General features: G+C 47.4%; 1 protein-coding gene across 1 annotated transcript in view; it reads left to right on the top strand.

Annotated features, from left to right (window-relative positions):
• The window catches only part of LOC143781249 (kinesin-like protein KIF20A), a 61634-nt gene that overhangs the window by 30669 nt on the left and 16379 nt on the right, over positions 1-14586 (top strand). Inside the window, exons 15-17 of the mRNA XM_077267737.1 lie at positions 3053-3218; positions 4363-4441; positions 6227-6282. Of these exons, the coding sequence (XP_077123852.1) occupies positions 3053-3218; positions 4363-4441; positions 6227-6282 (301 nt within the window). The remainder of the gene's footprint in view (positions 1-3052; positions 3219-4362; positions 4442-6226; positions 6283-14586) is intronic.

Genomic DNA, 14586 nt, shown 5'->3' with positions numbered 1-14586 from the left:
AGTGCAGGAGATTCCTCCTGCATGGCAACAGTCCGAGGCGTATCTAGGGGGAGGGGGCAGCCGGGGCACGTGAGAGACAGGAAGCAGCTCCAGTCAGCAAGCATGGTGAGACAGCTACTCCTGCTCTGCACTCTGCAGCCCCGGGACAGAAGGCGAGAGCAGGGGAGAGGTGCGGGACAGAGCTGCTTTAGTCAGGAGAAGCTGAGGAGCTGCAGCCGGTTTACATCAGCCACCCCTGTACCAGAGAGGAGATTGTGAGATGTCTGTAGTATGTGTGTGTGTCTGATATCTGTAGTGTGTGTGTGTGTGTGTGTGTGATATCTGTAGTGTGTGTGTGTGTGTGTGATATCTGTAGTATGTGTGTGTGATATCTGTAGTGTGTGTGTGATATCTGTAGTGTGTGTGTGATATCTGTAGTGTGTGTGTGTGTGTGATATCTGTAGTATGTGTGTGTGATATCTGTAGTATGTGTGTGTGATATCTGTAGTGTGTGTGTGTGTGATATCTGTAGTATGTGTGTGTGTGATATCTGTAGTGTGTGTGTGTGTGTGATATCTGTAGTGTGTGTGATATCTGTAGTGTGTGTGTGTGATATCTGTAGTGTGTGTGTGTGATATCTGTAGTGTGTGTGTGATATCTGTAGTGTGTGTGTGTGTGATATCTGTAGTGTGTGTGTGTGTGTGATATCTGTAGTGTGTGTGATATCTGTAGTGTGTGTGATATCTGTAGTGTGTATGTGTGTGTGTGATATCTGTAGTATGTGTGTGTGTGATATCTGTAGTATGTGTGTGTGTGAGATATCTGTAGTGTGTGTGTGTGTGTGATATCTGTAGTGTGTGTGTGATATCTGTAGTGTGTGTGTGATATCTGTAGTGTGTGTGTGAGTGATATCTGTAGTATGTGTGTGTGTGATATCTGTAGTATGTGTGTGTGTGATATCTGTAGTGTGTGTGTTTGTGATATCTGGTGTGTGTGTGTGATATCTGTAGTGTGTGTGTGTGATATCTGTAGTATGTGTGTGTGATATCTGTAGTGTGTGTGTGTGATATCTGTAGTGTGTGTGTGATATCTGTAGTATGTGTGTGTGTGATATCTGTAGTATGTGTGTGTGTGATATCTGTAGTATGTGTGTGTGTGTGATATCTGTAGTATGTGTGTGTGTGAGATATCTGTAGTGTGTGTGTTTGTGATATCTGGTGTGTGTGTGTGATATCTGTAGTGTGTGTGTGTGATATCTGTAGTATGTGTGTGTGATATCTGTAGTATGTGTGTGATATCTGTAGTATGTGTGTGTGTGATATCTGTAGTGTGTGTGTGATATCTGTAGTGTGTGTGTGATATCTGTAGTGTGTGTGTGTGATATCTGTAGTGTGTGTGTGATATCTGTAGTGTGTGTGTGTGTGTGTGATATCTGTAGTGTGTGTGATATCTGTAGTGTGTGTGTGTGTGATATCTGTAGTGTGTGTGATATCTGTAGTGTGTGTGATATCTGTAGTGTGTGTGATATCTGTAGTGTGTGTGATATCTGTAGTGTGTGTGATATCTGTAGTGTGTGTGATATCTGTAGTGTGTGTGATATCTGTAGTGTGTGTGATATCTGTAGTGTGTGTGATATCTGTAGTGTGTGTGATATCTGTAGTGTGTGTGATATCTGTAGTGTGTGTGTGTGTGATATCTGTAGTATGTGTGTGTGTGATATCTGTAGTGTGTGTGTGTGTGATATCTGTAGTGTGTGTGTGTGATATCTGTAGTGTGTGTGTGTGATATCTGTAGTGTGTGTGTGATATCTGTAGTGTGTGTGTGTGTGTGTGATATCTGTAGTGTGTGTGTGTGTGTGATATCTGTAGTATGTGTGTGATATCTGTAGTATGTGTGTGTGTGATATCTGTAGTGTGTGTGATATCTGTAGTGTGTGTGTGTGATATCTGTAGTGTGTGTGTGTGATATCTGTAGTGTGTGTGTGTGTGTGATATCTGTAGTGTGTGTGTGATATCTGTAGTGTGTGTGATATCTGTAGTGTGTGTGTGTGATATCTGTAGTGTGTGATATCTGTAGTGTGTGTGTGTGATATCTGTAGTGTGTGTGTGTGATATCTGTAGTGTGTGTGTGTGTGATATCTGTAGTGTGTGTGTGTGTGTGATATCTGTAGTGTGTGTGTGATATCTGTAGTGTGTGTGTGATATCTGTAGTGTGTGTGTGATATCTGTAGTGTGTGTGATATCTGTAGTATGTGTGTGTGTGATATCTGTAGTATGTGTGTGATATCTGTAGTGTGTGTGTGTGATATCTGTAGTATGTGTGTGATATCTGTAGTGTGTGTGTGATATCTGTAGTGTGTGTGTGTGTGATATCTGTAGTGTGTGTGTGTGTGAGAGACAGGGGCGTAACTACCACGGTCGCAGCAGTCGCCGCTGCAAGTGGCTCTGGCAGGTCAGGGGCTCATGTGTCCCCTTGAGCCTGTCTCCCTTGTCCCCTTATGCTTGTGTCCCTTGTCCCCGTGTGCCAGTCTCCCTTGCCCATTAGTCCCTGTGTGTCCCCATGTGCCTGTCTCCTTTGTCCCCTTGTGCTTGTGTCAGTCTCCCTTGCCCACTAGTCCCTGTGTGTCAGTCTCCCTTTCCCACTTGTCCGTGTGTCCCCTTGTGCCTGTCTTCCTTGCTCCCTAGCCCCCCAATGTTACCCTTGTGCCTGTCTCCCCTAACCCCCTTGTGCCCTCTCCCCTGCCCCCACGTCACCATTTGCTCGTGTCTTTCTCACTGCCCCTGTATGGAGGGGCTGCATTATACTATGAGGGGGACTGCATTGTATTCTATGGGTGTTATATTGAATTGTATGGCAGGGCTGCAGGGGGGGGGGGGGGCATTTGGAAGTTCACACCGGGCCCATAACTTTGTATTTACGCCACTGTGTTGGGCATTTTGCGATATTGATGTTGGGATCCATGTCATTTTCCCAGAAACTTTGAGGTACCAATAATACGGAATCCTATTTAATTCGTACCATTTTGAGATGTATCCATTTCTATGAACCTTACATTTTATTCATGTGCTTCTAGCAAGCGATTTGAGGATTTCAGAGAAACTACAGAGGAACAACTGGAAAACAGGCTTGAAATGTACAAGAAAGCCATAAAAAACCATGCCTATCGACAAGCAAAAGAAGAACTTGAAGAGGATTATGTTCCACTAGATGAGTTTCAGGCTGAACAGGAAAAAGTTGAGGTTGGTGCATCTGCCATGTGTGAGGTGTTTATACCATAACTCTAGTTGCCCATGTCATAACCAGCAGACATGCTGCTGTGGCCGGAGGTTTGGGTGCTCCCTTTGCACAACCAGCAGTCACGTCCTCCAATCGTGCACAGATTAACTTGTGCTTGCAGCCCATCTTCACCCTGACTGTCTTTTATATTCAGCATAGTTGCATTTTCAGTACAATACTTGCATCTGTATCAGGTTTGTGGTTCCATTTGTTTCTCTCCACATCAACTTTCCTTTCTGTGTCATTTCTTGGGCTTCTATTACTCCCACATTATGGTCATGAATAAACAATGTGTTTTTGGGAATAAATGGCTTAGGGTACCGTCACACAGTGGCACTTTGGTCGCTACGACGGTACGATTCGTGACGTTCCAGCGATATCCATACGATATCACAGTGCCTGACACGCAGCAGCGATCAGGGATCCTGCTGAGAATCGTACGTCGTAGCAGATCGTTTGGAACTTTCTTTCGTCGCTGGATCTCCCGCTGTCATCGCTGGATCGTTGTGTGTGACAGCGATCCAGCGATGCGTTCGCTTGTAACCAGGGTAAACATCGGGTTACTAAGCGCAGGGCCGCGCTTAGTAACCCGATGTTTACCGTGGTTACCAGCGTAAAAGTAAAAAAAAACCAAACAGTACATACTTACATTCCGGTGTCTGTCCCCCGGCGTTCTGCTTCTCTGCACTGTGAGCGCCGGCCGGCCGGAAAGCGAGCACAGCGGTGACGTCACCGCTGTGCTTTCCAGCTGGCACAGACAGTGGAGAGAAGCAGAACGCCGGGGGACAGACACCGGAATTTAAGTATGTACTGTTTGGTTTTTTTTTTACTTTTACGCTGGTAACCACGGTAAACATCGGGTTACTAAGCGCGGCCCTGCGCTTGGTAACCCGATGTTTACCCTGGTTACCCGGGGCCTTCGGCATCGTTGGTCGCTGGAGAGCTGACTGTGTGACAGCTCCCCAGCGACCACACAACCACTTACCAACGATCACGGCCAGGTCGTATCGCTGGTCGTGATCGTTGGTAAATCGTTATGTGAGACGGTACCCTTACTCTTTGTGTTTGATATCTGAAATGTACTCTAGTACAATTATATCCCTACAGGAGAGAGACCGAAAAATAGAAGAACTGGAGATTGTGCTTGGTCTACAGAAGCAGTCAGGAGATGGTGAAGGTGGCACAGGTATGTAACGTTTTCAGCATACAAGTCTTTATAGATCTGTGTGTACAAGACCTGATTTACACATTTCTACACCCTAGACCAAAGTACATAATTCTGCACCCCCACTCAAAAATTTATTAGAAATGTATCAATTCAAAAGTTGTCTAACCTTCTTAAACAAAATTCACAGAGCCATGTCTTATCAGATAGAAGTTTCCTGAAAGTCTAATGCTTTTCATCACGCTCATATACTTATACAGAAATGTTGAGTTTTTCCTCATATAAATCGTGATTTATGGCCTTACAGAGATTATTGTAGTGTTATTTTTCTATATTTCCCCCTTTATGTGCTGTTATTGGATTATATATACCCCAAGACCATGGGGTACTCGGTACTGGGTCCGGTTGCAATTAAAGGGGTGGTCACGGTGGCAGCAACCCGGTCCGTGGCCCTGGGCGCCCAAGTAAAAGGGATAGTTTTTAACGAGAGTTGTAAAGCAATAAAAGTTTGTGACGCCACCTGTGGTACTTGGTCAGGGGTGACCGATGCTGTTTAAAGGGGTCCTCTGGGGTTGATGGTATGGCAGCAAGATGGTATCGCTTCCCAACGGTGAAGCTGGGTCCCCAGGGCCCTGGATGTGCTTGGCAGGGATGGTGTATACCGACAAATAAATGGAGGACACAGTGTTGCAGTCTTTACCTGGTTTACTGATGTTGGACAGCCTCAGTCCAGGGTATCGGCAACAGGTCTCAATGGGATCCAGGCAGCCTGAAGACAAGAGGAAATCCCTTTTCCAGGTCAGTTTGGGAGCCTTTCACTTTGCACTGACTTAGTCCCTTGCTGCGTATAGTGTCTTGACAAGGTCCGTGGTTACTCTGTCCTGGGACAGTCCCTGCATGGTAGGCAACTTGAGCCGTTCACTCTAGGCTCCAATTGTTGCTGTACCTCAGGTATTATGTGGGCAAGTCACTTTTAGCTTCCTACCCTCTGGTTCTGCTGTGGGACTTGTAATTCCACACAGCCTCGGGCTCCCAGTGCCCAGTTTCTATGCACAGCTTAGAGGGGCCCAATCGCAGCCTTCCTCTAGCTCTTAAGTTCTCCTGTGCTCCTTCACTGTTTCTCATCTGCACCAGAACTCCTCCTCCAGACCAGAATGTTTATAGGGGTGGTTCCCCTTAAACCGGGTTTAGAGCTCCCCCTTCTGGCCTTTAGTCAGAAAGTGATGCATGCATGATTACCTGCCAAAGGGATTCCTCCTGTCTCCAGGCATGGCACCACCCTCCCCGAGAGGAAGGCAATACCACTGTGGTACCTGAACCCCTGGGGTGATACACATATGTATACATACAAATACATACATATGCATATGTATGTATGTAGGTATTTGTATGTATGCATATTTATATCACCCCAGGGGTTCAGGTACCACAGTGGTGTTTCCTTCCTCTCGGGGAGGGTGATGATATAGAGATAGAGAGATGTGTGTGTGTGTGTGTGTGTGTGTGTATATATATGTATGTATGTATGTATGTGTGTGTATATATATATATATATATATATATATATATATATATATAATTATAGAAAAAAAAAAACAATGTGGTCGGAAAACCCCTTAAACTCTGTGTGATTGGGAGTGAGGTGGAAAAAGCACAAACCAAACAAAACTACAGCAGTTTTCCAAAGTATATAAACCCATAATATGCATATTACAAATGTCCTTAGACAAGACGTGGCTAAAAGCAGTATGTCGAGACCGGAATATCATGATTGGTTGTAACACGGTTTTGCTCCTTCCCCGCTAGATTCTGCCTCTGTGGCCATAGATTCATTGAGCAAAAGGTGTCAAGATAAAGAAAAGGTAAGATCTATTTATGGTATATATAGTCAGTAAGGCTGTGGCTGTCTAAGAAACAGAAATTTCTAGAGCTCCTGTGAAGTTTTTTCCCAGGAATTTAATTTTAATTTCAATGTTTCAATACTATACCAGAACTCCAGCCAACAACTTGATCTATAACCTGTCACTCTCAAGGGTCTGGGAAGCTAAACTGGACAGTAGAGATGAGTGAATATGTTCAAGCGGAATTGAATTTCACTTTAATTTTACAAAAATCTGCATTTATTTTAATACAGATTCTTCAAAATGGGGCTGCTGACCATCAAAAACTTTTTTTTTTTTCTTTTAAATCCTCATTCTATCCTCACTGCTCATAATAAGGAACATAAAATTTGCTGAGAATAACTTTGCATATGTTTTCCCAGGCCATTCGATTTACAGAGAACAGGCAAATTTGAATTTTGCCTATCCTGCATTTGACATGGCAGGAAAGCAGAGTGTGTTTTCATTTTGGGAGTACTGTGGCACGCTTGAGCCAAGTTGACGGCATCATAAATGTTTCCGAGGCTGTTGGTTCAGGTCAGGAGACCCAGATTAGGCCTTGGGATTTTGTCTATAGCATAGACCAGTGATGGGCAACCTTTTGAGCTTGGTGTGTCAAAATTCGCCAAAAAACCGAACATAACTTGGGTGGTGTGTCACCTTGATAAAAAAAACATAATTTTGCGACATGTATAGTTTAAATAACAAATATGTATAATTATAATTAACTTACTTGCTTAGTGACGTCTTTGTTCATCTGTCAGTTGGTTTCTTTTGTTGGTCTTGCTATTATTTAACTTGTGTGGGGTGCCGTGAACTAAGATGATGGGTCTCCCCTGTACACTAATGCTGGGGTGCAGGGCAGATGATGGGTCCCCCCTGTACACTGATGCTGGGGTGCAGGGCAAATGATGGGTCCCCCCTGTACACTGATGCTGGGGTGCAGGGCAGGTGATGGGTCCCCCCTGTACACTGATGCTGGGGTGCAGGGCAGATGATGGGTCCCCCCTGTACACTGATGCTGGGGTGCAGGGCAGATGATGGGTCCCTCCTGTACACTGATGCTGGGGTGCAGGGCAGATGATGGGTCCCTCCTGTACACTGATGCTGGGGTGCAGGGCAGATGATGGGTCCCCCCTGTACACTAATGCTGGGGTGCAGGGCAGATGTTGGGTCCCCCCTGTACACTGATGCTGGGGTGCAGGGCAGATGATGGGTCCCTCCTGTACACTGATGCTGGGGTGCAGGGCAGATGATGGGTCCCTCCTGTACACTGATGCTGGGGTGCAGGGCAGATGCTAATCACTAGCTTATAATTAGAAGTGTCCTGTGACTGTCCAGGACATTAGTGAAAGTCCTTTGCTTTTCTCCCTCCGGCCCTTGGTGTACTCTACAATACCCCCAGTCATTCTAGTGGCGGCACCAGGGGCAGTGTGCGACAATGGCAGGCGCCCTCCATACATAGCGTGTGATGAGCTCCTCTGAGGATTTTTGTTCCCTTCCTTTCCTCTGAACTGGCCTGGGATCACTTCCTCGGAGCACACGTAGCTCCGTCAGTAATGGCTCAAGTGTGTGTGTGTGTGTGTTTCCCCCCGGGAGGGGGTTGGGAGCGTGAGCCGTGGCCAGAGTCCGCCTGCTTCCTCCTGCCGCTGGGAGGCCATGCATTGCTGGCTGCAGTGACGGAGAGTGAAGCGCGATGAGCAGCTCTCCGCGGCTCCGCTCCGTGCTCTCCGCCGGCCGTGCTCTGCAGCAGGCCGCCCCCTCCGCTGTGCAGCCAGCCTGCCTGTGCCGCCGCCGACCTCCTACTCACTGGCGCTCACTTTCTGCTTCTAGGGTGGATCCATGCCGTGTACACTCCAGCAGACTTCCGAACTTCCGGCCGGCGCAGCAGGGAGCAGCGCAACGCCGCCCCAAACAGAGCTCCGGCGCAGAGCATCTAGGCCTGGGACTTCCAGGAGCTGCGCCGGGTCTACCGGAAGTCCCAGGCCTAGACGCTCTGCGCCGGAGCTCTGTTGTTTCGGCCTACAGGCCTCCTGCATGGCATCCGATCCGATAAAAAATCGGAACAGCTTGCCATGCAATTTAAGGATGCAATTTCTATGGGGCCGCGGCCGGCGGCCGCGTGTCACTGAAAATGACTACGCGTGTCAGCACTGACACGCGTGTCATAGGTTCGCCATCACTGGCATAGACCATAAAATAACAAAAATAGCAGCGTTGGGAAATCTGCTTCTTTCTCTTCCAGGACTGAAAAAAATCATGTTCTTTATTCTGGGGTAAAATTTGTTTTCAGTGAAGACAGATTTTTACATTACTGAAATATGAGAGGCAGTGGAAGAGGAGATCTGCCCTCTAGCTCTTCCCTCCTCATCCTTCCCCTCTACATAACATTTTTTATCAGTAACAATTGCCATCTCCTATCTCAGTAATAGGAAAGTCTGTCCTCAATGAATATGAAGATTTTTGGGACTCACTACATAATAGTGTTCATAAGAGTATGCCGGAACCATGGGCTAGTCTGCTGCTACAGGGAGAACATTAACAATACACCTTAACTAAAAAAAAAAAAAAAAAAGTTGGCTCCTACCCAGCAAACTATTCTTCACCTGCTAGCACTTGATCTCAATTAGTTAGAAGGCAGCAGCAGCAGAAGAAAAAAAAACCCTAAAGCATAAAAGAATGAAGGAAAAAGTATCCCGAGAGAAAAAAAAATAAATGAATGCCCAACTGGGCAGCCAAGAGTGGGTTCTGTGACCCCAAATGAAGACATGAAGTATTTTACAGTGAGTGTGGAAAAATCTTCATTTCTCAGTCACTTTATTGGGGGACACAAAAAACATAAAACATCCTAAAGCTGTCGCTGGTTGAGATTAATAAAAGAAAAAAAAAAATGTTAGCGCCTAACCTACCAAAGCTAAGACCAGTCTGAGACATGGCCTCATTTCTGCCTCCAAATGACAGTAAGCTAAATGGAGGCGGTCTGGTGCTAACAGGCAAGGAATAGTCTACTGGGGAGGAGCCAACATTTTTAAAGCTGTATTGTTAGCGTCAGCCTCCAGGTGGCAGCAGAATAGCCCAAGGTTCTTCTGTCTCTCAATGAAACGACCGAGAAACAGATTTTATTTGTACATTGAAAATGATCGAACTGTTGGGGAGAATAAAAGCAGATTTCTGTAAGATATATTAGAAAATTGATCATTTTCATAAATGCTACTGATTTTATTAACCCCTTCACGATATATTAAGTCTCCCTGACTTTGATGCGGGTTCACATGCCAATCCCACATCTTTCTCCACAAATGATGGATTTAATCAGCCATCATGTGCCTCTAACAGCCGCATGTTGAGTGGAGTTCCACCCACGGCTGTTAACCTGCTATACCCCGATGTCAGTATGAACAGTGGAATTTACCATGCGCCAACACGGGCTCGCGTTGTTCCATGATCCCATTGGCAAACCCATGACGTATTTGTGGGGTACCGATGGGTTGTCAAGACAGCCGATAGTCTGTTTAAGACACCGTGAGAATGTCATTACAATGTTCCTACGAAAGTCGTGGCTGGTGTTCACAGCTCATGATTTTCACTATACACATCGGTGCACTGCTGTATATAGCACTGGTGGTCGGAAGATCACAGCTTTAAGTTCCTTGAGGGGACTATTAAATATAGTAAAAAGTTAAATACATTTTTTTTCCCAAATATGAAAAAAATAAAATGAGTTCAAATCACTCCCTCTTTTCCTATTAAAAATAAAACAAATAAAGCAATACCAAATGTGTAATTTTTTTAATTTGTAAAAGTCCGATCTATCAAAATATAAAATAATCCAATCTGTAAATGGAGTAAAGTGCAGCGCCCCAGAGTCCTGGTCGTTGCAGTACTGTGGCTCCGCCACTAAGGGGAGCTATGGTACGTCTGATGGCACTGAAGGAGTTCATCTGATCAGGTATCACAGACACCAATACATTTCACCGCCGGGCCTCCAGGGGGAGCTAAGGGTTCTATTCATTAGGCCACTCCTCACACACTGGTAAAACTGGGGGTCAGGCAGGAAGTTAGGGAGAAAGCTGACTGGGTTGGAACCAGGCAACACCTTGTGGCAGAGGGTGTTGTGGGGGGAAGATACAGTAGGGTCTCTGTCGGGGGTGGGATCCTGACAGAGACTTGGCGACTTGAGCGAACGTAACGGGACCGTGCCTGCTCAGGATAGCGGCGGTGCCCAAGGAAGGATCAGAAGCGAGATAGACTGTGCTGAGTGAGAAACGAGATCAAAGCAATAAGGAGAACACCAGTAGGAGTCGTGCTGTAAGACCGAGGCAACATCCTACTGAGGCGCACAACCGGTGGCCGGAACGCCGAGGGAGTATTACAATATTCAGCTTCAAGCAATACTCTAAACAGCGGCAGGACAGTCAGTCTAAGGCGGGCTGTCTCACTTAAATCACCTATGCAGTCTTGGGGGGCAACTTGTGGAGAGGGGCGACTCTAGGGTCCCGGAAGAGCTCCGAGCCTACCCGTCAAACGGGTGCCGTCCTAACCGTAACATCAGGGAGGGACGGAGGATTAGCAGAACATCATCTAATCGAGTTGAGGGAACTTAAGAAACAGACACAACAGTTGTGGGGACTTTCCGTAAGCACAGCAGGGAAGGACCGCAACACATAGCGCTAGAAGGAAGGCACAGATTTCCACCTGCTAAGAGAACTCTGGAGGTGCCATTGGGCCGGCCGGACTTGCGCAGCCTGGTTATCCAGATTCCGGACTGAGGACCCAGAGATCTTCAGTAAAGAGGTAAAGAGACTGCAAACTTGATGTCCTCGTTATTTACTGCACCGCACCATCTACATCCGTCACATCATTCACTGTGCGCCCCTCGGCAGGGTCACAGATCGGGCCTAGCCACCGTGACAACCCCAGAGCAGAGACTCAGAGGCCCGGTACCGGGTACCCCTCGGCCCTGCGGCAGTGGGGGCGCTGCAAAAACTTGGCGTCACGAACAGGATCTACTTAAGCCTGAAGAATCAGGTCATGTGTGCCTTGGAACTGTGATTTATTATGCTTGGACTGTACTTTATTGCAAAGACTGTGGATTGTCACTTGCCGCCAAAAGTTCGCGCCAAAACCGCCGCCATTACAGCGCTAAGGAGAGCGCAGGAGAAGAAGAAGGGCGTGGAAGTGGGCGTGAACAAGCTGAAGAGCGCGAAAGACAATGGCCGCCCAGTCTAAATATCTTGGCCCCTTGAGGACGTGTCCGTCAGCAGCCGAGGTCCGCCTCCTGATCCTCAATGGTGGGCAGAGACAGAGAAAACGAAACCGCCCACGAAGGAGAGAGCGGGAAAAGGACCAGGAAGAAGAAGTCAGCGACATGGAGGACGCCATGGCCAGCCGCCCGGAGCCGGAGCGTGGGGTCGGAGCTGAGGACTCCCCCAGCTACCCAGAGAAGCCCCGCAGCCAGACCTCCACAGTTGGCGCTGACCTCCTGCAAACCGGAGCGGACGAGCTGATCCACCAACTCCTGCGGACGCAGCTGAGCACTGAGGCCGGGTGGAAGAAGACCATCAACGGGAGCCTCACCAGACATCTGTCAGCAGCCTCGTCTGGTCCGGAGCAAGAAAGAAGTTCCAGCGCTCCGAAGCCAGAAAGCAAGGCCCTGCCGGGAAGCGAGATGCTGCAAACGGAGATGACAACGCCGCAGCGCAAGGCCCTGCAGCTAGCGTTCCAGACCCCAGTGGAGACGGAGCAGACCGGCACCGGAGGGACCGCATCTGAAGCAGGTATGAAGGACGACCCTGCCCTGATGACTGACCCCACTCCCGCGACTGCTAGTGCCACAGCTGCTGACTCCGTTCCAGTGACTGATCTTGCAGCAGCCGCTACCTCTGCTGCAGCAAATGCCCCTACTCAAGCTGCGCAGACCTCCATCGCTGTGCATGACCTAACCGTACATGAAAGACGGATTAACGGCGTTTGTCCAGCACTGGGTGCAACCCTGGACTTCACCCTTCCCGGGCCAAGAGGGGTTAAGTGCCAGGTGCAGCCCTGGAAGCCGTCCAACTAAACCTCGGAAACCTGAAACTGTACATAGTTAACTGTTTGTTTCCCTGCTTTTTGCTGCTTTAAACCCGTTCAGGGTAACTCTTAAAGGGATCCCTTTGTTGACCCGGGATCCCTATTGTTTTGTTTGTTTTTTCTAAGTTTTTGCACAAGTTTTCAGAACTGCCGCAATCATGAACAGTGCATGATACAAACTTTTTGTAAATAGTTTGCACCTTCTTAAAGGTGCTCCCTACTGGTTTTACTTCAAAAAGAACTCTTTGTGAAGATACCACACTGGAACCTTTGATGAATACGGACTGGTAGCTTGAGAAGATATGCTACCTCATAGAGACTTGGTCCCCTCTTAAAGGGGATGTTCATTTGTTGCACTTAAATGGTGATATTGCTTTAAGACAGGTAGCAATAATGTTTTGACGAAAAGAAAGTGATGATAATGTTTGTATGAGAAAGTTATATGTATCCAACTAGTTAATTGTAAAGAAATGCTGATAATGTTCCCTGAAAGAAAGTGAAAGCTAGAAGAAGGATGCAGTGGGCCCGTAGGGGTAGACGTAGTGTCCTGCATACGTGTTAGTAAGAAAGTAATGAGAAGGTTTAATGTTATATAGAAAATGTTTGATAATGTTGATAGACAACGAGGACAGAAGGTGAACCCCGAGTCCTCCTAGGAGCCATATAGAGATGGCTCAGTGCTCTTAAACTGAAAGTAGTGTTATGTTCTATACTGTGTACAGTAGTTGAAAAGACAGAAGGCTCGGGCTGAAAGGAGCGGTCCTGTAAGAAAGGAGAGGCAGTAGGTCTGGTGCCGTTAGGACAGGCGGTCCTGCAGATTTAAAGAAGGAGAATGTAAAAGTTAAATTGCCTTATAATGTGATTATAAGAAGGCCTTTAGCGGATTCAGAGTGTACATCCTTAAGGACAACTTTAACTTATTATTCAAAAGTTTGCACTAAGTAGAATACCCGGTTGGGTAACAGGAGTTATTTATAGCCTGTAATTTATAATGTTAACCATGTTTGTAACGTTCAAGTGTCCTCACCTCCCATAAAGGGAAGCTTTGTTCAAATATACTTATTGTTATTGCACTCAACAAAACTGTATGTCTTTTTGCTAACTTGTATTGTTGTTTTCTTCCCAGTCCCGGAGTACTGTGTTTAACCAGGGGGGAGTGCAGCGCCCCAGAGTCCTGGTCGTTGCAGTACTGTGGCTCCGCCACTAAGGGGAGCTATGGTACGTCTGATGGCACTGAAGGAGTTCATCTGATCAGGTATCACAGACACCAATACATTTCACCGCCGGGCCTCCAGGGGGAGCTAAGGGTTCTATTCATTAGGCCACTCCTCACACACTGGTAAAACTGGGGGTCAGGCAGGAAGTTAGGGAGAAAGCTGACTGGGTTGGAACCAGGCAACACCTTGTGGCAGAGGGTGTTGTGGGGGGGAAGATACAGTAGGGTCTCTGTCGGGGGTGGGATTCTGACAGAGACATGGCGACTTGAGCGAACGTAACGGGACCGTGCCTGCTCAGGATAGCGGCGGTGCCCAAGGAAGGATCAGAAGCGAGATAGATTGTGCTGAGTGAGAAACGAGATCAAAGCAATAAGGAGAACACCAGTAGGAGTCGTGCTGTAAGACCGAGGCAACATCCTACTGAGGCGCACAACCGGTGGCCGGAACGCCAAGGGAGTATTACAATATTCAGCTTCAAGCAATACTCTAAACAGCGGCAGGACAGTCAGTCTAAGGCGGGCTGTCTCACTTAAATCACCTATGCAGTCTTGGGGGGCAACTTGTGGAGAGGGGCGACTCTAGGGTCCCGGAAGAGCTCCGAGCCTACCCGTCAAACGGGTGCCGTCCTAACCGTAACATCAGGGAGGGACGGAGGATTAGCAGAACATCATCTAATCGAGTTGAGGGAACTTAAGAAACAGACACAACAGTTGTGGGGACTTTCCGTAAGCACAGCAGGGAAGGACCGCAACACATAGCGCTAGAAGGAAGGCACAGATTTCCACCTGCTAAGAGAACTCTGGAGGTGCCATTGGGCCGGCCAGACTTGCGCAGCCTGGTTATCCAGATTCCGGACTGAGGACCCAGAGATCTTCAGTAAAGAGGTAAAGAGACTGCAAACTTGATGTCCTCATTATTTACTGCACCGCACCATCTACATCCGTCACATCATTCACTGTGCGCCCCTCGGCAGGGTCACGGATCGGGCCTAGCCACC

This window comes from Ranitomeya variabilis, chromosome 6 (assembly GCF_051348905.1).
Source record: "Ranitomeya variabilis isolate aRanVar5 chromosome 6, aRanVar5.hap1, whole genome shotgun sequence".
In the NCBI taxonomy this organism is placed as follows: domain Eukaryota; kingdom Metazoa; phylum Chordata; class Amphibia; order Anura; family Dendrobatidae; genus Ranitomeya; species Ranitomeya variabilis.
This window is presented reverse-complemented; position numbering and strand designations above follow the sequence as displayed.